Source organism: Halichoerus grypus, chromosome 2 (genome assembly GCF_964656455.1).
Source record: "Halichoerus grypus chromosome 2, mHalGry1.hap1.1, whole genome shotgun sequence".
Lineage (NCBI taxonomy): Eukaryota > Metazoa > Chordata > Mammalia > Carnivora > Phocidae > Halichoerus > Halichoerus grypus.
In genome coordinates, this window is record NC_135713.1 from 185,255,021 (window position 1) to 185,280,969 (window position 25,949).

Consider the following 25,949-nt stretch of genomic DNA (forward strand, 5'->3'; position numbering starts at 1 on the left):
CCCGCCCGACCAGCGAGAGGCGTTCTTGCAAGAGCGTCCACCCACGGTCCTCCAGGGCGAGAGGGGGCGGGAACTAGCCGGCGAAGCCAGGGCCCTGGGCCCGCGTTGGCCCCCGCTTTGCGGGAGGAGGCTCTGAAGCGTGCCGGGTAGCCGAGGTGCGGCTGAGAGCCCAGTGCCGTGCAATATTTTATTTTCAAGTGTGGCAAGGAGAGGAAGGAAGGATTATATACCCACCCTTAACGAGAGAGACCCTCCTCAGTCATGTCCAAGGGATAGGATTGGGGATCGAGCTTCCCATTTGGGGGAGGTTCTGAATAGATGAGTCGACTTGCTCAGGGCTCTTTCCCGTCTGAAAACCTCTGTAATTTATTTTTGTTCCCCGCACCGTCACCCACGGAGGGCAGGCTGCCATTGCCCCCTGCCTGCAACAGGACCAAGAGGAAGGAATCAGAACCTGCGAGTGAAAAACGACCTCATTTTAGAGTTTATTCAATATACATTTATGAAGGGGCTACTAAATGCCAGGCACTGTTGCTAGGCGTTGCCATAGGGATAATGAAACAGACCTAGAGAAGCTTGGTAAAAGGAAGAAAATCAGGCCTCCTGACTCCAAGCTCAGTCTTTTTTCTTCCCACAAGTCCTTGAATATACAGGAATCAAGGGGCTGTGAATTTAAATCCTGGGAGGATTCCTCAGGGCTTTCCTGGGATTTGTAAGGTGATATAGCATACTATGGACTAAGAAAAACAGAAGCCTTCTAAAAAAGGCTTTCCCTTTTCTTTCTAGCAGGAACACAGGCTCATAATCTTGTCCGGAAACTCTTGACCAGATGCATTTCAGAATTGAGAGTAACACTCCCAGTAAGGTCTGGGGCAGCTCCCAGTAACCCAACATTGATATTTCGACAGCAAAGTGTATGAATATTCATGATAATTTGGGTACATTTATGAATATTCAAACTACGTCAAACAAATAACCTCACTCTGTGTTATATTTTGCTGCCTAAACTGGTTTTTAGAAGAAAAGTCCATTTTTCACTGCTTCCTGAATTTTCCAATAAGGGACCATGGACTTGAATGGGTAATAGCCAACACTTATTGAGGCTAAAAATTTGTTTCTTTAGCTGACATTCACTGAGTGCTTAATATGTGCCAAACACTTTGTATACGTTGTCTTATTTATTCCTTTCAACGACCCTATTATTAGTCCATTCTGACAGATGGGAAAACAGAAGCTAACCCAGGTCACACTGAGCGCAAGCAACATTTGGGGCTGTAAGCCAAATCTGTCTGACTCCAGAGAAAAAGTTCTGACCACTGTGTGATACTGTCACAGCCTGGAGCTCTCCCACACCTACCGAATTTTACTTCATGTCCTTCGTTACCTGTTGCTCCCAACCCCTATCCCACAACACACAGACACAGACACACACACACACACACACACACACACACACACACACTCTTGCGGCTCTTGAGCATGTACTTTCTGTGAATCCAGCAGAGGGCCTGGTACAGTTGAGGTGCTTAACATGAAGTAAAATGAATCAACACAATGTTTTATATAGATTTCATGTTTTGTTGGTATAGCGTTCTATCACTCTATGATAAGGATACCAGAATATCAATGAAAGGATACACAAAAAACTGGTAATAGTGGTTGCCTCTGGATGGTTTGATCGCGGACAAGGTGGGCCAAAGGGTGTGTATGTATGTGTACCTTTTTAATATTGTACTGTGCATCTATTGCCTATTCAGAGTAGGTTATATTCATTTTTAAAGGACTCTGGAATTTTGTTTCGGTATTATTTATTTAGTAAGGTGGTCAAAAGTCAATTCACTGATAACCTCACACAAAGAACACTGTTCCATTGCTCCTCCATGGCTCTAGTCTGCAGAGGCCCAAAGATGGCCCATGGGGGAGAGGAATCCTCGGTGTGGTCCTCCCCTTACTACTGGACTATTGTTTTCAGTGGACATAAAACACTTACCTTGGATCCAGAAGAGTTTCCAGGTTTTGATCTGTACCACTCTACAAATAGCCTCTTTGAGCCTATTTCTGCATCCATAGAATGGTGCTAATTCTTACCTCTTAGGGTTTTTCTGAGGATTAAGTGTGACAATTCCACAAGTGCTTTGTAGAATGGCAAGCACTGTCCAAATAATTGGCATCCCACTTGCCCATGTACTGTCTCTCCTCCAGGCCTTTGCTCTTACTTTCTCTACCTGGAATACTCTTTCCCTCTACTCTACCAGGGGAAATCCTAGTTATTGAAACTCTGAGCCTCTATTCCTCATCAGTAATATTGGTAAAACGGAAGTAGCTATAAAGAAGAGCTAATGTGGGGCGCCTGGGTGGCTCAGTCGGTTAAGCGGCCAGCTCTTGATTTCGGCTCAGGTCATGATCTTGGGGTCCTGGGATCGAGCCCCACGTCGGGCTCCACACTCAGCGGGAAGTCTTCTTCAGCATTCTCCCTCCCTTTCCCTCTGCCCCTCCCCCCAACTCACGTGCTCTCTCTAAAGTAAATAAATGAATCTTTTTAAAAAAGAGATAATGTGATAATGAATGTGCACAATACCTGGTCAGAGTAAATGTTCAATAATTATTAACTCTTATTATTCCTACTCATCTTCAAGGCAGGCTGAAAGACTACTTTCTCTGCCAAGCCGTAGCACCTCCAGGTGTATTCTTATTATTACTATTAGTCATTTAATTTACTCCATCCTTGTATAATTCATACCTTTATTGTAGCACATACTACTTTTTATTTTACTGGTTTGGTTACTCATCTGTCTAGCTACTACGTGCGACATACTCTAGGGCAGAAGACATGGAGCACCAATCTTGTATCTCTAGGAACTGACATTCAGTGAGTGCTGCAGACATGGTGAACAGCGCAGAAATGAGGACGTAGTAGCCAGTTGTCCTTCCCCTGGCCATGGATCTCTAGAATTTCAGCTCCTCCTCCTCCTCTGATATGCCTGTTTTTCTTTCCAAAGGGCTGAGCCAGGCTTGCACAAGAAATCTGCAAGTCAAGGCCCAAAGGGCCGTAGAGCACGGTAGCTGCTGAAAGGACTAGCTCACCACCTTCCAAGGGAGCTCCAGGAAGCCTCTAAGCCGGGAAGAGGAAGGGCCAAGGAGAGGCTAGCAGCGGAGTGTTATAAGCTGGCATTACTTAGTCCAGTGTTTACTGACTTTTTCAAGGCAACACCTGGCTGCTTTTCTGGCCGCTTGGCTAGAGGGCAAGAGTGTGCCTTCTGGAGCCTCTCCCATGTCCTCTGGGGATGGATGACACAACTAAGCGGTCTTCCTACAGGAATTTGGATCCAAGCCTCTCTCTCCTCCACAGCACTGGACTGCCCTGCATTGAGTCATCTCTTAGTGCAACAAAGTTTGGTAGCACCTTGCTCATGGCAACTAGGCAAGTGTCGTCCCCCAAGGACAGAGGCCAGCAAGTATCCTAGAGTTCAGGTCACTGCTGTGCCCCAACTCTAAAAAGAGAAATCATGAAGATCTTGTTCCCCTTCCCACAGACCCTTCTGTGTCTTTCAGGAGCAGTCCTTCCCCTACATGGCCCAGCCTTTTGTCCTGGGCTCAATGCCAGGGATAGATGAAGAGTTCCCATCCAGGTCATAACTCCTGGACTGAAAGGAAAAATCAGAACTTGGACTGGGGTTTTACAGCTTCTGATTGCAAGTAATAATAGCTATATTAAAGAAAATTTTTAAAAAGATTTAATTTCTTTAAAGTAATCTCCACACCCAACGTGGGGCTCAAACTCACAACCCGAGATCAAGCTGCATGCTCTTCCAACTGAGCCAGCCAGGTACCCCCTTAAAAAATTCAGTAATACACGTGTTATTACATCTCTCTGAATACATTCTCACGTTACATGTATCTCATTAATACCACAATGCATATATTACATGTGTTATCATTATTTGCATATATTTACCTATATTACCTCATTTTGTTGTCCCAACCACTGTGAGTTGTTTTTATCCCCATTTTAGAGATGAGAAATTCGAGTCTCAGGAGAGAGAATTACCCAGTTAGGAAGTGGCAGGGATGGCGTTTACATTCCCCTTTATGCTCTTTGCTACCATGCTGAACTCTTAAGGAGTGGTTACTAAATTGTTTTTGGTCACCAAATTGTTTTTGGTCACCCTCTGAGAGTATAATGAAAACAATGGATCCTCGCCCAAGAATAATACACCTCTGTATCTAGTCTTAAGTATTTTGCACTAGCAAGATGGTTCTACCCTCGACTGTAGACCCTAAAGAATCTCAATGGTAATGGACTAACTAGCCTTGTTGGGGGTGGGGCAGCATTCTCCCGACTCTCTAGGGTTCCCTAGGCCCAACTACATTCCCAACCTTGCTGATTTGGATTTTAATCCAAATTAAGTCCAGCAATTCCAAGGCTGTTTGGAGCTCATGATCAAGAGAAATTCTTGCCAGCCCCTTGGCAAAAACTAGGTTCCTCGGGGCGCCTGGGTGGCTCAGTCGTTGAGTGTCTGCCTTCAGCTCAGGTCATGATCCCAGGGTCCTGGGATCGAGCCCCGCCATCGGGCTCCCTGCTCTACGGGGAGCCTACTTCTCCCTCTCCCACTCCCCCTGCTTGTGATCCCTCTCTCGCTGTGTCTCTGTCAAATAAATAAAATCTTTAAAAAAAACCAAAAAACAAAAAAAACTAGGTTTCTGGAGCTTCACAGGAAGTAAAGGGAATCACCTTCCCTGGAGGCTGCTCCTTGATTTACCATTAGAGGGGAGTGACCCAGCAAGGATGCCAGCCTGACATCCCAAAGGGTACCACATTCCGTTTTCGTAACTTTACTGTTAATCCATTGCTCCCTTGGAGATACCAAGTTCCATTCTTTCTCTTTGGCCCGAGGATTCCTGGGCTCTGCTTCAGGTTCTACCACTGGCTTACTGTGGACAACCCTGAGAATTACTTAGGGTAAAGAGGACAAGCAGCAGATTATGGTAGACCAGTAGTTCTAAACTGGAAGTGATTTTTTTTTTTTTTTTTTTTCCCCCAGCCAGGAGACATCTGGTGTTTGGCACCTGGTTGTCACAACTCGGGGGTGGGGAGGTGGCTGCCCGCATCCAGTGTGTAGAGGCCAGGGATGCTGCCAAACACCAGACAATGCACAGGACAACCTACCGCAACAATGGATTATCTAGCTCCAGATGTGCCAAGGTTGAAAAATCCTGTGGTACAAGACCATGATTGTTGAATGAATGTTAGATGGACTTGGGACTGGAATTGTTGGCCTGCTGTGTGCTATCGGGCACGTCAGTGAACGTGTGTGAAGCTTCCGTGAGTCAGCAGTGATAAGAACACAGATTCCGGAGTTTGAATTCCAGCTTTACTGATCCGCTGTGTGACCTTCATAGGTTGCCTCACCTCTCTGAGCCTCTTTTTCCTTGCCTATAAAATGACTTATTTCATAGGGATGTTGGAAGCTATTCACAGAAAATGCTTAGCACTGTGCCTGACCCACAAGTGCTCAAGTGTTAGCTGAGGTTATTACCACACTGGCTTCCTTGCTTTTCGTCACCTACAGTACATAGTTTTTGTACCCACATATTCAATTTGTGACACTGTTCAAGGTTTCCACACTCTTAATGCCCGAAACTCCTTAAGGGCAGGATCTTAGATTTCTTTGCCTTCCCCAAGACTACTAGGAGGATTCTTGGCACCTAAATACTTGCAGACTGCCCTTACGTTGCATGTAAATTCAATCCATTCTTATTAAGTCACAGTTTTTGGTGTTTTAACCCTCTTTGCTAGCTGCCCTTCAGCTGGATAGGAATATTCTTAGTTTCACGAGGTATAAGGTTTTCACAAAATGGGTCCCACTTTTACTCCTTTTGAAACCATCCAATTTGAGACAGATTGTGTTAACCAGCACCTCTGTGTTCATTTTGTCATGGTTTGCTGGTGCTAGGGCTTAGAGAAGCAGCGGCTGTGGATGTATCAGCCTAGCGCTCTCTTCCCTGGGTTACCAGTTGCACGTTAGCCAAGTTGGGGAAGGCTGCTGCGCACAGACTGAGACCACAAGGAAGATGCTGTGCAAGGCTCTCTATGCAATTCACTAGTTGGTTCAACCGAAAAAACCTCACCCTTTTTATCCCTAGCAAGGCTAAGATTGTAAATTCTCCAAGAACAGGAACTGTACCTCATCTGCTTTATTCTAGAACATTTAGACACTCTAAAAAAGTGTCTTTCATTCTTTCATCTAAGAAAGAAAATGACACAAGTGGGGCTAAATGCAGGCAGATGAAGGCCCACCTCCATTTCCAACCAGCTCCATCACTTCTTTGGGACTGTTTCCCTATCTGTGCCACCCTACTCGTGGGCCATCACAGCAGCTAATGGGGCAGGCTGGCCTGAGGTGGAATCCCCAATTCTCCCACTTCCAGCTCTGTGATGGTGGGCAAGTTATTTTGCTGCCCTAAGCCTTGGTCTCCTCATTTGCAAAATGGGTATAAACCATTGTACTCCTAGTTCATAAGGTTGTTGAAATAACAAATGTAAAACGAGCTTGGTGCAAATTAAGCCCCTTAAGAATGGCACATTATTATTCTATTAAATTCTAAGGGGAAAAAAGCACCAATTATCATTACTTAGACAAATCCTTGCTCCCTCTGGGAAATAAAGGGAGCCCTCCATGTTCTCAGTGCTACTTCCCAGCCCCAAGGAGCTCCAAACCATGGCTGACCCATTCCCACTTCCCTTGTCCCACCTTTCCACCAAGGCCCTCCGCAGGGGCAAAGACAGAGGCACAGGCATATGGGTTTAGAGAAACGTTGTGTTTAATGGTAAAGCTTAGCACACTCCAGCACCAGGCATGGCCTGAAGTCGAAGCAGCAGGGACGGGTAGGTGACCCTCATGGAACCTCACATGGCGAAGAGGATGAGGAAGGCAACCATCAAACAGAAGAGCCCCATGGCCTCAGACAGGGCAAAGCCCAGAATGGCATAGGAGAAGAGCTGCTGCTTGAGAGACGGGTTCCTGCCAGGGACAGAGATCGATGCCAGCCGAGGGAAAGGAAGGGGTGAGGGAATGGGTGGTGGAGGACACAGGTAGGTTGTCAGTGGTGGGCATGGGGGGACTGCTGAAACTGGGAGAGAGCCTAACCTACATTTATCCTGGGGATTTAGACAGGTAAGCAGAGTACCAACATGGTAAGTCTAAGTGAGCCAGGTTGGATACATATTTAAATGATTCAGGGATCACGGGAGAAAACAAGAGGTCAATGAAATCAACCCCAAGCTAGTGGGAGCTCCTGCTGAGGCTTCTCCCAAATGGGGTGGAATTTATGGTAGGAGATACTCTAGGCCACCCCCAAACTTACCTGGCATAGCCAATGATCAAGCTGCCAAACACTGTTCCAATGCCAGCCCCTGAACCAGCCACACCAACTGTGGCAGCCCCAGCGCCGATGAACTTGGCTGCTGTGTCAATGTCCCGGGAGACAACACTGGTCTGGAACGCCCGCCGGGCCACCTGGAGCGGGGAGCTGCTATAGGATGGCTGGAAAGGCAAGTAGGGAAGGAGAGGTAGTGAGCCATAACGACAGGTGGCTGACTCCCATTCCCTCGCCCGATCCACCTGGGCTCCGAAACCATTGGCAAATTGCCTGGCAGGTAGAGAATGCTCAGATTGCAGACAAGGCTGGGAATTAGTCCTCGGGCCCATTTTCCGACAGGGCCAGGGAAATTTTGTGCGTTAGGGAAACCTCACTTTTGCAAACTTCTCACCTACAATGTTCACCTTGGGGTACTTAGAGCTATTAAAGCACGATAGATTCTCTAACTGTCCTCCCACTCTGGACTACAGGTCACTATCTTGAAGAACCTCTCCCTGGGGAAATGAATTAATTAATTTTTAAGATTTTTATTTTTAAGTAATAAATACACCCGATGTGGGGCTCGAGCTTACAACTCCGTGATCAAGAGTTGCATGCTCGGGGCGCCTGGGTGGCTCAGTCGTTAAGCATCTGCCTTCGGCTCGGGTCATGATCCCAGGGTCCTGGGATCGAGTCCCATATCGGGCTCCCTGCTCGGTGGGGAGCCTGCTTCTCCCTCTCCCACTCCCCCTGCTTGTGTTCCTGCTCTCGCTATTCTGTCTGTCAAATAAATAAATAAAATCTTTAAAAAAAAAAAAAAAAGAGTTGCATGCTCTACGGACTGAGCCAGCCAGGTGCCCCTGGGGAAATTTATAGGAGGGCCCACATTCCTTTACCTGTTTAGCTGGGATCTCTGGCCTACTCAAGAGGGAGGCAGACACAGGCCTGATCAGATCCCTGGTACAACAGCGGATCTGTCAAATCACAAAGATACATTCCTCCAAATCAAGCAAGGGAAACAGGATAAACCTAGATGCTGAACTTTTATCAAAAATGACAAGATTATAAACAGAAAAAAAGCCCACGTGTTTCAAGGTCAATTAATGCATTCCTGTTTCTACCAGATAAGCCTGCACAAGAGACAGCCGTCCAAGACCCAGGTGTAGTTAGCAGTGGCAACTTTCCCATTTAAACCCAGGTACCAAAGTTCATTTCTAGGGGCACAGCCCTTACCAGTATCCCAGAATGGAAGAACCCACACTAACATCAAACCGGGTACAGGAAGGGTTTGTACCCAGATCACCCAAAGAATCAGAAGAGGGAAATATTATTTTGTTAGCGTGTACTCACTGGTACACACCCTGAATGGACTGGGCCAGTAAGCCTGGTGAGGCTCCTCGAACAACCATCTAAGCAGAGGCCCCTGTAACCTGGCTTTCTTGAAACATGTCAACATAATGCAGTGATTCTCAAACATGGCTGAACATGGGAATCACCTGGAGAGCTCCAGCCAAGCTTGAGAATGACTACTTCAGTGGGCTGTCTGGCTACGGCCAAGCCAGACTCGTGTAAAGATCCTATCCCAACTCTGACCACATTCCAAAGCCAAGAAAGCTTGGTTTCCTGGTCTAAATAAACAGGGGGTAACTGCATCACTACAGCCTCCCCAAAGAGCCTACAGCACCTGGATGCCAAGCTCCTCTGAGTTCATTCATTAAACATCGACAGCTCCCACATCTGGCACTACGGATCACCCCGGAGCCGCAGCTTACCAGAGCCGGAGAGATGAGTAGTGCCCCGGTGGTCTGCATTTTCTCAGTCTGCAGAGGGAAAAAAAGATTCACTCACAGCCTAGTCGTTTGCTTATAGTGGCGACCTTCGGTCGTCCCCTTCACCCCGCCCGCCCTCCCTGGACCAGGTTCTTCCTTGCACCGTGCCCCAGCTGAGGAGGGCATTAGAGGTCAGAGGGACAGCGCGAAAGGGTCTGCAAAGAAAGGTCACGGAGATCTTCAGTAGAGGAAGGAGGCCCAAACCCCAGGAAGGAAATGTTGCTGAAGAGTATGGTCTCCAGGGAAGACTTTTGGAGGTAGATACTGGGTCGGTGCCGGGCAGAGTCCTAACCATTTTACACAGCTGTCCCCGGCCCGCCTCGGTGGGGACAGTTAATCGCTCATTACCGTTGGTAATTAACATTAATTGTTAAGGATATAAGCACCCATCGCTTCTCCCGGCCCGGAGGACAAATGCCCCTCCACACAGCCCAGCCCACACCCCTGCCCATCGCTGGCTTCCGGCCCCGAGTCACCTGCACTCCCACTGCCCCGCTGCCCCTACTCGGACCACAGCGCTTGCCCAGCTCAAGGTGACTGACTCACCTCCCGGCTTTAGCTCTAGGTCTCAGCGCTCAGCTCCCCCACCCACGTGTCCCGGGATCCCCCCACTCTCATTGGCCGCAATCCCCTCGAATCCTCATTGGCTAACGTCCTCAAGTCCTCCTTTCTTATTGGCTTTCCGCAGCTTCTTCCTCTCTCTCCACAGGAGCTTCGTGGCAGTTCCCGCCTCCATACGGGTGAAGGCGGGGTTTTCGTCCGAGATCTGGCTTCCGATTGGTCAATCCCTGAAATGCTCAACCATAGAGTCGGCGGGACTCAGAGGTTCCAGAACCTCCCGCACAAAATGGCGGCCAAGGTGGAAGCTGCAGAAAAAGGCGTAGGAGAGATGACCGGACGCCTTACGCAGACAGACACATGACCCTGGACCTGCGCCTTCATTCGGGCGCGTGGGCCTTCAGGCACGTTGTATGTCGGGATTTGTAGTCGGGTCGAAGGCCCCAAGGACGGCTGAGATCCCGCGAGACGTTCCTCCCGAGGCCGGGAGAGCCAACGCCTTTGCAGCAATTCGCGCCCTCGTGATTCGTGAAAGCCTTCCTTCCGCCTTGGCGAATAAAGGCCGCCCGCTGGCCTTAAAAGTTAACTAGTGGGCGAGCGCGGCTTTGTGGTTGTCGCCCGGAGTTCAGCAGCCCTGGACTACCAGCCAGATTTTTTTTTTTTTTTGTATTGTAAAAAACAAATTCTAAGGATAAAACACTTAATACTCCTGTAGAATAACGAGCAAAGGGTAGGAACAGGCAGTCCGCTAAAGACATAGAAATTAAAGGAAATAATACTTAACTTCGCTGATCAAAGAATAGAAATTTAAGCGTATCATTTGGCATTTATCAAAAGAGCAGAGTTCTTTTTTTTTCCTTCCATTTACCCCCCCTTTTCTTTTGGGCAACCTCTATTCCCCTGTGGGGGTGCACTGTTCCTGGAAGTACTGCAATACCAGGTCTATGCGTGAAGTGGATGGAGCCAGGTCCTATTCTATCTCCTAGTTCCAAAAATCCATTTAATATATTGTCCTCGGGTAGAGGACATATCAGATATTAAACTAATAAGAACCCATACTACACTTGATCTTAGCTAAAAGGCCTAAAAGCGATCAGAATTTTTTTAAAATTTTATTTATTTATTTGAGAGAGAGAGTGAGACAGAGAGAGAGAGAGCATGAGAGGGGGGAGGGTCAGAGGGAGAAGCAGACTCCCCGCTGAGCAGGGAGCCGGAGGCGGGACTCGATCCCGGGACTCCAGGATCATGACCTGAGCTGAAGGCAGTCGCTTAACCAACTGAGCCACCCAGGCACCCAGAATTCTTTTTATTAGTATCAGCCAGGCACTATCCTATACTATTGCTGGTGAAAGTATGTGTTAGGAAACCTTTCCAGAAAACAATGTGGGTTGGAAGAAAATAAAATATTAATAGTTAATTCTGGGTAGTGTAGTAAGGTTGATTTATATTTTTAAGAGTCTATAATAGAAAAAAATTAAAAATTATACTAATCTGGAAGGTTAGACCTCTAGACTCTTAGAAAAAATATTTTAAGATGGAGATGTATTTAGCTTGCCAGCCTGGTATAATGGAAGGAGTGTGCAGTTTTGAGATAACACAGACTTGAGTTCCTATCTTGGCTCTGCCATGTAACTGGATATGCATTTCTCTGAGATTACCAAATCTCTCTTGGATTTAGTGTTATAAGCTACCATTGGTTGAGGCCTCATCAAATGGCAAGCATTGTATTAAGTTCCTTCAACTCTTATATGATTTAATCTTAGAACAACCCTTTAAGTAGGTATTATTATCCCCATTTTACAGATTACCTCATTTCACAGAACATCTTTCTCCAGTTTGACATATTTGGTTAAGAGGTAAAGTCAGTATTTGAACCCAAGTGTGTCTGGGTCCAAAGCAGAAGCTCTTAACCTAATGGCTATGGAGGTTCTTGGGCCTCCTAAAACTGAGGAACATGTAAAACAGGGTTAATACTACTTGCCTTATAGAAATATGAAATAAAAGAAATGTGAGGCATAGGTCGGTGGCTGGTGAATGTTCTCTTTCTGTTCCTACTCTAAGAAAAGTTATATTTTCGGGATGCCTCGGTGGCTTAGTTGGTTAAGGGTCTGCCCTGGGCTCAGGTCATGATCCCAGGGTCCTGGGATCTAGCCCACATCGGACTCCCTGCTTAGCGGGAAGTCTGCTTCTTCCTTTGCCTGCTGCTGCCCCTGCTTGTGCTCTCTCTATCTCTCTCTCTGTCAAATAAATAAAATCTTAAAAAAAAAAAAAAGAAAAGTTATATTTTCATGTGGATTATCTCTTTGTCTACATGTATTCATTTTTTTTTTCACATACAGATTTGTCATATAGCTCTACTCCTAGCATACACTCGAAGTTGTCAAGTTTATCCTGTGACCTACTGGAATTCAGGCCGTTCAATGTGAATTTTGGAGTCAAACTAGCAGGTTTCAAGTCCTGGCGCTGCCGCTTACTAGTATGTGATTTGGGCAAGGTTCTTAATCTCTTCAAGACTCAGTCTTCATCTATAAAAGGGAGATACTCCTTTTACAACAGGATTGTTATAAGGAGTAAATGAGATGGTATATGTGGAGGTGGTCTTTAATTATTGAAATAAAAAGTACTAGTAAACCAGGAGTGGGTGTGAAGTCAAAGGTAGTTGGGAAACCTCAAATCTGGACCTGGCATCTTGGGTTAGACTAAACTATCTTGGAGGAGGCCAAAAAACTGTGGGAACTCAGATAATTGCCTTGTAGGCAGAAATGCTATTGACGAAGGTGGCAAAGAGCAAACTTGTGGATAATAAGCCAGGAGGGGCCCTCTTTCCAAAGGCATTTCTGACTCTTCAAAATCCTCCTTTCCCACCTAGAGTCTTATCACAAGATCTTCTCTTTCTTCCTTTAAGCCCAGTTCCTCGCTAGAAATTCAATTCAACAAACATTTTTGAGCATAGATGAATAATACCAGTTTCCACCCCAAACAAACTCAAAACTGGCAGGAAAATAATTATGCAAACAAACCATTAAAACTAATAATCTTAGTGGGCACCACAAGAAAACGGCCTACAAAATACAAAGAAGGGAGAGACTAACTTCATTTGGAGAGAACCAAGGAAGTCCTTTTTGGAAAAAAAAAAAAATTCTGGGCTGAGTTTTGAGGATAAATATAAGTTAGCTAGATATGTCAGGGAAGAGGGTGAGAATGGATGAGGCTATTCCAGGCAGAGTGAACAACATGTATAAAAACACAGGAGAGGTGGTGTATCCAATCTTAGACCAGTCAGCCATGGCCAGGACACAGCACAAATGTGACTGTTGACTTCCATTTCTGGCAATATGGCTAAATTAAATATCCTGAAAGTCCTCCTGCCACAACACCTAAAGATGCTACCTAGAGATAAAATATAACAAATATATTTTTAAATGCATGGCCTTGTTTTTGACAGCTAAAATAAAATGTATTCTCTATTATATTAAATTACCAATTTTCCACAGTCCGAAAAAACACCTCCTCTACTAAATGACCCAGCTGGTGATGATATATTCTGGGACAACAATAGTAACAAATATAAAAGGAGGGATTATTTTGGGGGGGGAGAAGGGGAGAGATGACTCATGGTGATAAATGCTAGCTTTTAAATGCATAGCTGGGCTCACAAGAAAGTAAGGAAAGTCCTTAGGGACCCGAAACAAAGAAAGAACATAAAACCAGAGCAGTAAACATGTAATATTAAACTGAAGCAGCCACAGCTGGGAATATGGTGGGATAGAGAAAGGAGTGTCTGTTGCAGGAATTAAGTGGCTTGAGTTTTAATCCTCCATGAGGACAGAAGGGTTTGGGGCCTGTGTGAGAAAGGGAGCTGGAATTGAAATTTCCAGATAAAGCTAAGATCCTCAAAAGGCTACACCCTTTGAAGGGTGGACTTTAAAAAAAAAAAATCCATCCACAGGGAGGCAAGAAGGAAGTTTATCTACCTATTCCTGGCTCTGGGTGAAAAAAATCACACACACAAAACTTTCCTAAGAATTTGTAACTACAGGACGATATTTTATGTTGATTCGGAATCCAAATCTATACCCTGTTGGGCACTTGGCTGGCTCAGTTGGTAGAGCATGCAACTCTTAACCTCAGGGTGGAGAGTTCAAGCCCCATATTGGGTGTAGGGATTACTTAAATAAATAAATAAATAAAACCACATTATAGAAAAAAAATCTATACCCTGTTGTCCAGGAATGTCCAAGATAAGGAATTGGCATTAAAAGTGGTTCTGGATTAGGGATGCCCTTGAGCTGAAACAGTGTAAAACTCCTCCTCTGGACCCATTCAGGATTCCCACAATAACTGAAAAAGTGATCTTTATAAAGAAATAATCCACAATGAGCAAAGATGAGCAAACACAGAGAACAGCAAGAATTTCAGATAACACAATTTTTCAGATGACAATTCAACTATAAAAGAGGCAGTAAGATACAGTGGTTCAAATAGGTTCTAAAGTCAAACTGCCTGGATTCTAGTTCAAATGCTCTACTTACTATTCAGGTGATCTTGGGTAAGTTGCTTAGCTTCTCTGTGCTCCATTTCCTTATACAGGGCTGTTAGGAAAATTAAATGAATTAATATAGAACAGTGCTTGGCACATAGTGTCACTGATGCATTTGTTATTATTTATTATTTTTAAAGATTTTATTTATTTGACAGAGTGAGAGAGCACAAGCAGGGGGAGTGGCAGAGGGAGAGGAAGAAGCAGGCTCCCCACTGAGCAGAGAGCCTGATGTGGGGCTCGATCCCAGGACTCTGGGATCATGACCTGAGCTGAAGGCAGACACTTAATCGATTGAGCCACCCAGGCACCCCACATTTGCTATTATTTAAAATTGAATAAGTTTACAGTGTTTCTGGGTAGCTCTGTTGGTAAAAGAAACAAGGGAATTAAAATGACATACTAGAAATATCTATTTGACACAAAAGAAAAAATTCACAAGTATGTGGAAATTAAATGATATGCTCCTAGATAGCCAATGGGTCGAAGGAGAATCATGAGGGAAATCAGAAAATATTTTAAGATAAATTAAAATGAAAACATATGTACCAAGCTTTATAGGAGGCAGCTAAAGTTGTGCTTAGGGGTAAATTAATAGCTATTAACACCTATATTGGAAAAGAGGGATGATCTTAAATCAACAACCCACTCTTCTACCTTAAGAAACTAGAGAAAAGGGGCACCTGGGTGGCTCAGTCATTAAGCGGAGAAAACTAAACCCAGAACAAGCAGAAGGAAGGAAATAATAAAGATAACATGAAAATAGGGGTGCCTGGGTGGCTCAGTTGTTAAGCGTCTGCCTTCGGCTCAGGTCATGGTCCCAGGGTCCTGGGATCTAGCCCCGCATCGGGCTCCCTGCTCCACGGGAAGCCTGCTTCTCCCTCTCCCACTCCCCCTGCTTGTGTTCCCTCTTTTGCTGTGTCTCTCTCTGTCAAAAAATAAATAAAATCTTAAAAAAAAAAAAACAACACATGAAAATAAATGAAATAGAAAATAGATGGTAGAGAAAATCAACAAAACTAAAAGTTGATTCTTTGACAAGATTAACTATGTTTTTTATTTATTTTATTTTATTTTTTAAAAGATTTTATTTATTGAGGGGGGGCACAAGCAGGGGGAGCAGCAGGCATCCCCAAGATTAACTATATTGACAAACCTTTAGGTAGAGTAACCAAGAAAACCAGAAGACTCAAATTACTAAAATTAAGAGTGAAAGAGGAGGGCGCCTGGGTGGCTCAGTCGTTAAGCGTCTGCCTTCGGCTCAGGTCATGATCCCAGGGTCCTGGGATCGAGCCCCGCATCGGGCTCCCTGCTCCGCGGGAAGCCTGCTTCTCCCTCTCTCACTCCTCCGCTTGTGTTCCCTCTCTTGCTGTGTCTCTTTCTGTCAAATAAATAAATAAAATCTTTAAAAAAAAAAAAAAAAAAAAAGAGTGAAAGAGGAAATATTACAACTGACCTTATAGAAATAAAATGGATTATAAGGGAATACTATGAACAATTACATTCCAACAAATTAGATAACTTAGATGACATGGACAAATTCCTAGAAAGACAAAAACCGTTGAAACTGACTTAAGAAGAAACAGAAAATCTTGGGGCATCTGGCTGGCTCAGTTGGAAGAGCATGGGACTCATGATCTTGGGGTTGTGAGTTTGAGTCCCACACTGGATGTAGAGATTACTTAAATAAATAAAAAGAAACTTTAAAAAAGAAGAAACAGAAAATCTCAACAGATATATAAAAAATAAAGAGATTGAATCAGTAATAGAAAAAACTCCTGAAAAGAAAAGCCCAGGTCCAGATGGCTTTACCCATGAATTCTACCAAACACTTAATGAAGAACTAACATCAGTCCTTTACAAACTCTTAAAAAAATAGAAGAGCATAGGAGATAGCACTTCTCAACTCATTCTATTCCACCTGTAGTACTCTGCTACCAAAACCGGATAATAAGATCACAAGAAAACTACAGGCCAAATATCTTTTATGAATATGGATGCAAGGGCCCTAAGCAAAATACTAGCAAACCAAATCCAGCAACATATAAAAAGGATTATATGCCATTACTGAATGGGATTTATCCCAGGAATGCAAGGTTGGTTTAACATACAAAAACAATTAATGCAATATAGCATATTAATATAATAAAAAGCAAAAATCCCACAACCTTCTCCATAAATACAGAAAAAGCATTGACAAAATGCCACATACTTTCATGATTAAAACACTCAATAAACCAGGAATAGAAGGGAATTTTTGCGGTAAGGATTCAATACAATCCCTATCAAAATCCCAGCTGGCTTCTTTGCAGAAATTGAAGAGCTATGGGGCACCTGAGTGGCTCATTCAGTTAAGCAGCTGCCTTTGGTTCAGGTGATGATCCTGGGGTCCTGGGATCAAGCCCTGTGTTGGGCTCCCTGCTTAGTGGGGAGTCTGCGTCTCCCTCTCCCTCTGCTCCTCCCCCTGCTCGTGCTCTCTCTCTCTCGTTCTCGCTCTGCACGCTCTCTCTCTCTCAAATAAATAAAATCTTAAAAAAAAAAAAGACATTGAAGAGCTGATGCTAAAATTCAAATGAAAATTCAAGGCACCCATAACAGCAAAAACCATCTTGAAAAAGAAAGACAAAGTTGGAGAACTCATACCTCCCAATTTCAAAACTTACTGCAAACTACAGTACTCAGGACAGTGGGTACTAGCAGAAGGAGAGATGACAGATCAATGTAAAAGAAGGAAGAGTCCAGAAATAAATCCTTACGTTTATAGTCAACTCATTTGCAACCAGGGTTCTAAGACAGCTCAATGGAAGAAAGAATACTAATGTCAACAAATGGTGCTGGGGAAACTGGATATCCACACGCAGAAGGATAAACCTGGATCCCTACCACACATCACGTACAAAAACTAGTTTAAGACTCATGACAGACCTAAACATAAGAGCTAAAACTATAATACTCTTAGAAGACAAACAGGTATAAATCCTCCTGACCTTGGATTAGGCTATATTTCCTTAGGTCTGACACCAAAAGCACAAGTGACAAAAGAAAAAAATAGATAAATTGGACCTAATTAAACCCTTTTGTGTTTCAAAGGCATCAAGACAGTGAGAAGACAACCCACAAGAGAATTGTTGTAAATCATATATGTAGTAAGGGACTTAAGTCTAAAATATATGAAGAACTCTTATAACTCAGTAAAAAACAAAACAAAACAAACAAACAAACAAAAAACCCAATTTAAAAATAGGCAAAAGGTCTGAAGAGACATTTCCCTTTCAAAAATATACAAATGGCCAGGGGCACCTGGGTGGCTCAGTCAGTTAAGCATCTGCCGTCAGCTCAGGTCATGATCTCAGGGTCCTGGGATCAAGCCCCACGTCGGGGCTCCCGGCTCATGGGGGAGTCTGTTTCTCACTCTCCCTTTTCCTCTGCCCCTCCCCCGACTTGTGCTCTCTCACTCTCTCTCAAGTAAATAAATAAATAAAATCTTTAAAAATATAGATATACAAGTGGTCAATAAGCACATGAAAAGATGATCAGTTATTAGCTATTGGGGAAATTCAAATCAAAACTGCAATGAAAAAGAAAACCTGCAATGAGATACCACTTCACACCCACTAGGATGGCTATACTCAAAAAAGACAAATAATGGGGCTCCCGGGTGGCTCAGCCATTGGGCGTCTGTCTGCCTTTGGCTCGGGTCATGATCCCAGGGTCCTGGGATCGAGCCCCACATCGGGCTCCCTGCTCAGTGGGAAGCCTGCTTCTCCCTCTCCCACTCCCCCTGCTTGTGTTCCCTCTCTCACTGTGTCTCTGTCTGTCAAATAAATAAAATCTTTAAAAAAAAAAAAGACAAATAATAACCAGTGTTGGTGAAAACATGGAGAAATCAGAACACTCATGCACTGCTGGTAGGAATATAAAATAGTGCAGCCACTTTGGAAAATAGTTTGGCAGTATCTGCAAATGTTAAACATAGAATCACCATATAACTTAGCAACTCCATTTTAGGTATATACCCAGAAATGAAAGAGAAATGAAAGTGTATGTCTATAGAAAAACTTGTACACAAATGTTCATAACAGCTGTATTTATAATAGCCATAAAATGGAAATAACACAAATTTCCATCAACCGATAAATGAATAAACAAAATGTGGCATATCCAAACCATGGAATAATGTTTGGTCATAAAAAAGAATGAAGTACTAATAAATTTTACAACCCAGAAGAATCTTGAAAACATTATGCTTAGTGACAGGGGCCTGATACAAAAAGCCGCATAAGCATCCCTGGGGTTTCTGTTTAAAGTGATGAAATGTTCTGGGGCGCCTGGGTGGCTCAGTCGTTAAGCGTCTGCCTCCGGCTCAGGTCATGATCCCGGGGTCCTGGGATCGAGCCCCGCATCGGGCTCCCTGCTCAGCGGGAAGCCTGCTTCTCCCTCTCCCACTCTCCCTGCTTGTGTTCCCTCTCTTGCTGTGTCTCTCTGTCAAATAAATAAATAAAATCTTAAAAAAAAAAAGTGATGAAATGTTCTAAACTTGACTGCGGTGCTGATTTCACAACACTGTGAATATACTAAAAACCCTTGAATTGTAAATTTCAAATGGGTGACTTATATGTTATGTGAAGTATGAAAACTTTTAGAGATTTAAAACTATATTTTTAAGGGGCGCCTGGGTGGCTCAGTCCTTAAGCGTCTGCCTTCGGCTCAGGTCATGATCCTAGGGTCCTGGGATCGAGCCCCGCATCGGGCTCCCTGCTCAGCGGGAAGCCTGCTTCTCCCTCTCCCACTCCCCCTGCTTGTGTTCCCTCTCTCGCTGTGTCTCTCTGTCAAATAAAAAATAAATAAATAAATAAATAAAACTATATTTTTAAGTTGCACAACCATGTAAATGTACTTAATTCCACTGATTTGTACACTTAAAATGGTTAAAATGGTAAATTTGTTATGTATATTTTACTACAATTAAAAATATATACATGTGGGGCGCCTGGGTGGCTCAAATGGTTAAGCGTCTGCCTTCGGCTCAGGTCATGATTCCAGGGTCCTGGGATCAAGCCCCACGTTGGGATCCTGGCTTAGCGGGGAGCCTGCTTCTCCCTCTCCCTCTGCCTCCCCCCTTGCTCATGCTCGCTCTCTCTCTGTATCTCTGTGTCTCAAATGAATAAATAAAATCTTTAAAAAAAAATATATATATATACATGTATATCCGACATACATACAAACACACACACACTACAGTATGGAGGAAAATATAGCCAAGTGATATGTAGATACTTTTTAATGGCATGTCACAACTCCTAGACAGAGAGAGAGAGAGAGAAACAAAAATCTGAAAGATACACCTATTAACAATGGTTTCTGGGGCGCCTGGGTGGCTCAGTCGTTAAGTGTCTGCCTTCGGCTCAGGTCATGATCCCAGGGTCCTGGGATTGAGCCCCGCATCGGGCTCCCTGCTCAGTGGGGAGCCTGCTTCTCCCTCTCCCTCTGCCCACCCCCTCCTCATGTTCTCTCTCTCTCTCAAATAAATAAATAAAAATCTTTTAAAAAAACAAAACAAAAAGAATGATTTCCTCTGGGTTTTTAGGTTATAAAGTAACAGATGCTTTAATTAATCTATTTTTTACTTTTTTGCATTGTCTAAGTTGTACAGAATAATATATATTACACATTTACTTTGAAAGATCAAATATATAAGTTAATGATAGAAACGTAACTTTTGGGTGAACATAGCATAATGTATAGAGATGTTGAATCACTATGTTGTACACCTGAAATTAGTGTAACATTGTGTGTCAATTATACTCAAATAAAAAAAATTAAATTTATAGGGGCGCCTGGGTGGCTCAGTTGGTTAAGTGTCTGCCTTCGGCTCAGGTCATGATCCCAGGGTCCTGGGATTGAGCACCCCGCATAGGGCTTCCTGCTCAGTGTGGAGCCTGCTTCTCCCTCTCCCACTCCCCCTGCTTGTGCTCGCACTCTCTCTCTCTCTGTGTGAAATAAATAAATAAAACCTTTAAGAAAATTAAATTTATAAATAAATAAATAAATGGCATACAGATTCAGAAAAAAACATACTTTTTGGTTCAAGGTTAAAAAAAAGAATGAGTGTAGATAGAGAAGTTCAAGGAGGGAGCTTTGGGCACCCCAATATTGAGAGGTCAGGGAAATGAGAACCAGCAAAGGAGGCTGAGAAGGAATGGTTAGTGAATTAGAAGGATAATTGAGGCAGAGTGATGTCTTGAAAGTCAAATGGAGAATGTTTTAAGGAGGGAGTGATCAGGGCACCTGGGTGGCTCAGTTGGTTAAGCGTCTGCCTCTGGCTCAGGTCATGATCCCGAAGTCCTGGGATCAAGTCCCATACTAGGCTCTCTGCTCAGCAGGGAGTCTGCTTCTCCCTCACCCTCTGCTGCTCCCCCTGCTTGTGCTCTCTCTCTCTCTCTTGCTCTTTCTCTCTCTCAAAAAAATAGATAAAATCTTAAAAAATAAAAAGAAAGGAAAGGAGGGAGTGATCAACTAGATGAGGTCTAGACTTGACCTCTGAATGTAGAAGCCTAGAGGTCATTGGTGAACTTCATAAGAGAAATTTTGTGGATCCCTGGGTGTGAAAAATGACTGGAGTGAGTTTAAGAACATAGTTATTTGGGGGCACCTAGGTGGTTCAGTCAGTTAAGCACCTACTTTCGGCTCAGGTCATGATCTCAGGGTCCTGGGATCGAGGAGCTGGCCTTAAGACGACTATATTAACATCGCGCACAATATCCTGTAAAGCAAAAAGCACTACTCTAGACCAGAGGATCATATATATATTAATAAAGGGTTCAATTCATAAAGAGACTATAATAGTTCTAAACAGTATGCATCTAAAAATACGCATGTAATGTGAACGCTGACAGAATTATAAGGAGAAATTCAGAAATTCATCAGCATGGTGGGAGATTTAACACATCTCTGTAATAGATCTAGCAGACCAGTAATTAACTAGGGTATAGAAGATTTGAACGGCATAATGAACTACCTTCATTTATTGAATTTACATAGAACTCTGCATTCAGTCATTAGAGAGTATGCATTCAGTCATTAGAGAGTATGCATTCTTTTCAAGCACACATGGGACACTTATAAAAATTGACCACTTACTAAGCCGCAAAATAAGCTTCAATAAATACCAAAGAATCAATGTCACACAGACCACATTCTCAGGCCACAATGTAATTAAATAAGAAGTCAAGACATTAAAATCTATGCATTTAGACATTAAAAAAAACCCTTTCAAATATGATTTGGAGTCATACCAAGTATTGAGGGGCTGTATCTGGAAAAGGGTAAGTGAAGAGGCCTAACGAAGCAGACACCTCAAAAGGTCTTCACTATTTTCCAGGCCATGTTGTCTAGTTCATGTGTGCACATGTGTGCAAACACACACACACACATACACACACACACACCTTTCTCCCAATACAGCCCAAGATCAGCCCACTAAGCATGACGTAATCACCTCAAGGACAACTACAACTCATCTTCCCAAAGTTAAAATCATCCACGTCCAGATAATTTCCAGAGGCACCATGATGAGGCGGCCATTCCCCAAGTACATAACCTACGAATGTCTTGTAGTTCAGGCTCAATCTCACCTCCGTATGACTCCACATCACCCTGTCATCTACAGACTAAGCAATAAGTATAACATCCACTTGCCCCACCCTATGCTCATGTAGGGGCCAAGGGCAGGCCACCCCAAGATGGCCACTTTGGCATGAACATTATTCTGAAGGCAACGGAGACCCTATGAGCTCAATAGAAACTTTTGTCCCTCCCTTAACTGCATAGAAGAATCTAAACTAGAGGGTCTTTCCAGAATAAGGGTTTGCAGAGATGAATATTATCCGAATAACCCATCTATGGCAGGGCACACATTTGTTCACCAAATATTGACCCTTTTCCGCCCTCCTGTGAATTGCATTCCTTCCCTCTGAAGTCCCAGACCCCGACCCCTTCTCCTTAGTTTAGAATGACATGTAGACCTCATTTTGCCTGACTGTCTTTGGAAGTTCCAGGTCTGTGTGGATTCCCCACACCATACACTATTAAATTTGATTTTCTCCTGTTAATCTGTCTCAGGTCAATTTGATTGTTAGCCCAGCTAGAGGGACCCTTGCAGGGGACAGGAGTTCTTGCTCCCTGCTGCTCACGTGGGCTTCCTGCCATGCAGCAAAGCTCTCTGCTGGTGCAAAGTGTCAGGACAGACTCATGGACACTTGTTCCTTTGTGCAGGTGTAGTGCCAAGTCCTTTTGGAGCACCTGGGTTTATTGTATTTCATTTTATCCACAGCTTACACCTTCATCAGTCATTATCTTTGCACAAACTTCTTCCAAGTTCCAGCCCAGTTCCTCCCTCTCTCATGATTTAAAAAATGTCAGATGAGGGGCACCTGGGTGGCTCAGTCGGTTAAGCATCTGCCTTTGGCTTGGGTCATGATTTCAGGGTCCTGGGATTGAGCCCCACATCGGGCTTCTTGCTCAGCAGGGAGCCTCTTTCTCCCTCTCCCTCTGCTTGCTGCTCCCCCTGCTTGTGCTCTCTCTCTGTGTGTCAAATAAATAAATAAAATAATGTAAAATAATAAAAAATGTCAGATGGTACAATCTATGGAGTTTTGCAACTCCAGCATGTTGCTGATCAAGATCCATTCATCTATTTTTTTTGAAAAATTTTTATTGTGTTAAAATACACATAACAGGGGCGCCTCGGTGGCTCAGGTGGTTAAGCATCTGCCTTCAGCTCAGGTCATGATATCCAGGTCCTGGGATCAAGCCCCACGTTGGGCTCAGCGGAGAGTCTGCTTCTCCCTCTCCCTCTGCCTCTCCTCTTGCTCATGTTCTCTCTCTCTCTCTCTGTCTCAATGAATAAATAAAAATCTTAAAAAAAATACACATAACATAAAATTTACCATCTTAGCCATTTCTAATCCACTCTCTTCCTCCATCTTAACCATTTTTTTAAAAGATTTATTTATTTTAGAGAGAGAAAGAGAGAGAGAGAGAGCACATGTGAGCGGGGGGAGGGGCAGAGGAAGAGGAAATTTTAAGCAGACTCCGCACTGATTGAGGAGCCTGATGTGGGGCTTAATCCCACAATGCTGAGATCAGGACCTGAGCCAATACAAAGAGCCAGATGCTTAACCAACTGAGCCACCCAGGCGCACCTCCACCTTAACCATTTTTAAGTGTACAGTTCAAGGGTATTAAATACATTCACATTGTTGTGTGACCATCACTGGTGTTCATCTAATTTTCTTGAATTCTTCCTGACACAAAATATTCCTAAACATCCATGCTCACATTAACGTCAATTATAAGGTACATTTCCCTCTGTATTACCGACCATAACAAAATTCCAATTTTAGTTCTGATGAGAAGAAGTACCTACCATTAATCATTACTCATATACAGTAGTGGGAAAGAAAAAAAGAAAAAAAAAGACAATCATAATACCTACCCTTAAGCAAAGGGTTTAGTGGGAAGGCTCTAGGAAAGCACGGTACTTGGTCATTGGTCTAGAAGCTATGCTGTATCTTGCTGAACAAGTCCATACAGGTAAATGACAGAACCAGCAAATCTCACGGGTGCCGTTCGTGTAACTAACTCTCTGGGCTGTGGGGTGAATTCCTCGGTGCCTAGGATCTACCGGCTTGGAGGACTGCTCGTGTATAACTGACATCCTTCAAGGTTGTCCCAAAGAATCCCAGTGGGTGGGGTCTGCTACAGGGAGTGGTGAGGATTGTGCCATTCATTTCCTACTATTGCTGGTGCCCTTTTTTTTTTTTTTGTAGGTGTATATGTATGTGTTTATTTATTTTTTTAAATTTTTTTATTGTTATGTTAATCACCATACATTACATCATTAGTTTTTGATGTAGTGTTCCATGATTCATTGTTTGTGCATAACACCCAGTGTTCCATGCAGAACGTGCCCTCTTTAATACCCATCACCAGGCTAACCCATCCTCCCCCCTCCAGAACCCTCAGTTTGTTTTTCAGAGTCCATCATCTCTCATGGTTCGTCTCCCCCTCCGATTTCCCCCCCTCACTCTTCCCCTCCTGCTATCTTCTTTTTTTTTTTCTTAACATATATTGCATTATTAGTTTCATAGGTACAGATCTGAGATTCAACAGTCTTGCACAATTCACAGCGCTTACCAGAGCACATACCCTCCCCAGTGTCTATCACCCAGTCACCCCATCCCTCCCACCCCACCCCCCACTCCAGCAACCCTCAGTTTGTTTCCTGAGATTAAGAATTCCTCATATCAGCGAGGTCATATGATACATGTCTTTCTCTGATTGACTTATTTCGCTCAGTATAATACCCTCCAGTTCCATCCACGTTGTTGCAAATGGCAAGATCTCATTCCTTTTGATGGCTGCATATTATTCCATTGTATATATATATACCACATCTTCTTTATCCATTCATCTGTCAATGGACATCTTGGCTCTTTCCACAGTTTGGCTATTGTGGACATTGCTGCTATAAACATCGGGGTGCACATACCCTTTCTGATCCCTACTTTTGTATCTTTGGGGTAAATGCTGGTGCCCTTTTTATGTGCCTTGGGACGGAGTCTTCCAGCAACATCGGTTAAAGAAAATCTCAGGCTTCTGCTTGCCAGCATTATATATATTTTTTTCTGGTGCTACAATTCCCATAAAACCTTGCTGGCCTGAGCATTTTATTTGGGGGGGGGGGTTCTCTACTATAAAGCCCAAACCAGAAATCTTACCTTTCTTTGATAATCCCCAGGCCTGGTAGGGTCAGAACCTGGCTTGGCTAGGGTGCTCTGCTCATCTATACCAATTCCTCTTCAGTTAAGGGTCTTAGCCCCAGGGTGCGAATGGTGCCTAATGAGGGGTGGAAGTGTCTAAAGGGAGCATTTCTCCGTTAATCAGCCCGGAAGGTTAATTAACCTGCACTTTCGCATTCCACAGCTGTCCTAGGTCTTTTAAAAGGGAGGCAATTTCACATTTGTCCAGCAGAGGGGGCTCAATGGAAGATACTTTGGAGAGACTCTGAAGTTTGGTTTTGGGGGTTTTGTTTCTGTTTTTTAAACAAAGCTGGTTTCTCTGACACCCTACATTCCGTCCCAGGAAACCATGCTGGTTCTGCCTCCAGACTATATCCAGGTTCTGGCCACTTCTCCACACCTCCCGGGCTACTGCTCTGGACCCAGCCCTTTCCAGTTTCTCATCTGGATCATTGCAGAGAATGCCTAACACTTGTTCTGCTTTTCCTTGCATCCTTATCATCTCTCCTCCTCCCACCCAGCAGCCAGAGATCCTTTTAAGATGTACATACATTATGTCACTTCTCTGCTCAAAATCCTGCAATGGCTTCCCATTTCTTTAAGAACGAAAGCTAAAGTCCTAAAGCCCATCCCACTTGGTCCCCCAATGCCTGCCTGACAGCTTCTACACCTCACCCCCAATGCTCCCCTCCTGTTGCTTGAACACCCAGGCATGTTCCTGCTCTTCCCCTTTATGTCCATGGAGCTCACGCCTTGTTTTTCGTTTTTGTTTTTTTATGTCTTCGCGCAAAGCTTGCCTTTTCCATGAATCTTGCCCTGACCTACCTATTTAAAATTGCAACCACCACCTCCCACTCTCCC

General features: G+C 43.9%; 1 protein-coding gene and 1 non-coding gene across 5 annotated transcripts; both read right to left on the reverse strand.

Moving 5' to 3' along the window:
* Positions 1 to 6,804: 6,804 nt before the first annotated feature.
* Positions 6,805 to 9,878, reverse strand: ATP5MC1 (ATP synthase membrane subunit c locus 1). 4 transcript variants are annotated; one of them, XM_036092826.2, is made up of 5 exons: positions 9,735 to 9,875; positions 9,132 to 9,179; positions 8,256 to 8,333; positions 7,366 to 7,544; positions 6,805 to 7,022 (listed from the first exon to the last, which is right to left on the reverse strand). In XM_036092826.2, the coding sequence occupies exons 2-5, from the start codon at positions 9,168 to 9,170 to the stop codon at positions 6,908 to 6,910; spliced, it is 411 nt and encodes a 136-aa protein (XP_035948719.1). In that variant the 5' UTR covers positions 9,171 to 9,179; positions 9,735 to 9,875; the 3' UTR covers positions 6,805 to 6,907. The 4 variants fall into 4 exon arrangements, with proteins under 4 accessions (XP_035948719.1, XP_035948718.1, XP_035948721.1 ...); XM_036092825.2 differs by having other exon boundaries at positions 9,665 to 9,788; XM_036092828.2 differs by lacking the exon at positions 8,256 to 8,333 and having other exon boundaries at positions 9,735 to 9,878.
* A 771-nt stretch (positions 9,879 to 10,649) lies between these two features.
* LOC118536142 (U2 spliceosomal RNA) lies at positions 10,650 to 10,840 on the reverse strand. The gene has a single exon (XR_004917521.2). It is a non-coding gene; the product is annotated as a U2 spliceosomal RNA (small nuclear RNA).
* Between the last annotated feature and the right edge of the window lie 15,109 nt (positions 10,841 to 25,949).

What these genes read in the sequence shown, in the direction of transcription:
- ATP5MC1 (XM_036092826.2), bottom strand. Translation starts at nt 9,170, where the DNA reads ATGCAGACCACCGGGGCACTACTCATCTCTCCGGCTCTG. An exon ending in TACTCATCTCTCCGGCTCTG is followed by an intron (nt 8,334 to 9,131) that starts GTAAGCTGCGGC and finishes GTGATTTGACAG; the next exon opens with ATCCGCTGTTGTACCAGGGA. An exon ending in TTGATCATTGGCTATGCCAG is followed by an intron (nt 7,023 to 7,365) that starts GTAAGTTTGGGG and finishes TGTCCCTGGCAG; the next exon opens with GAACCCGTCTCTCAAGCAGC.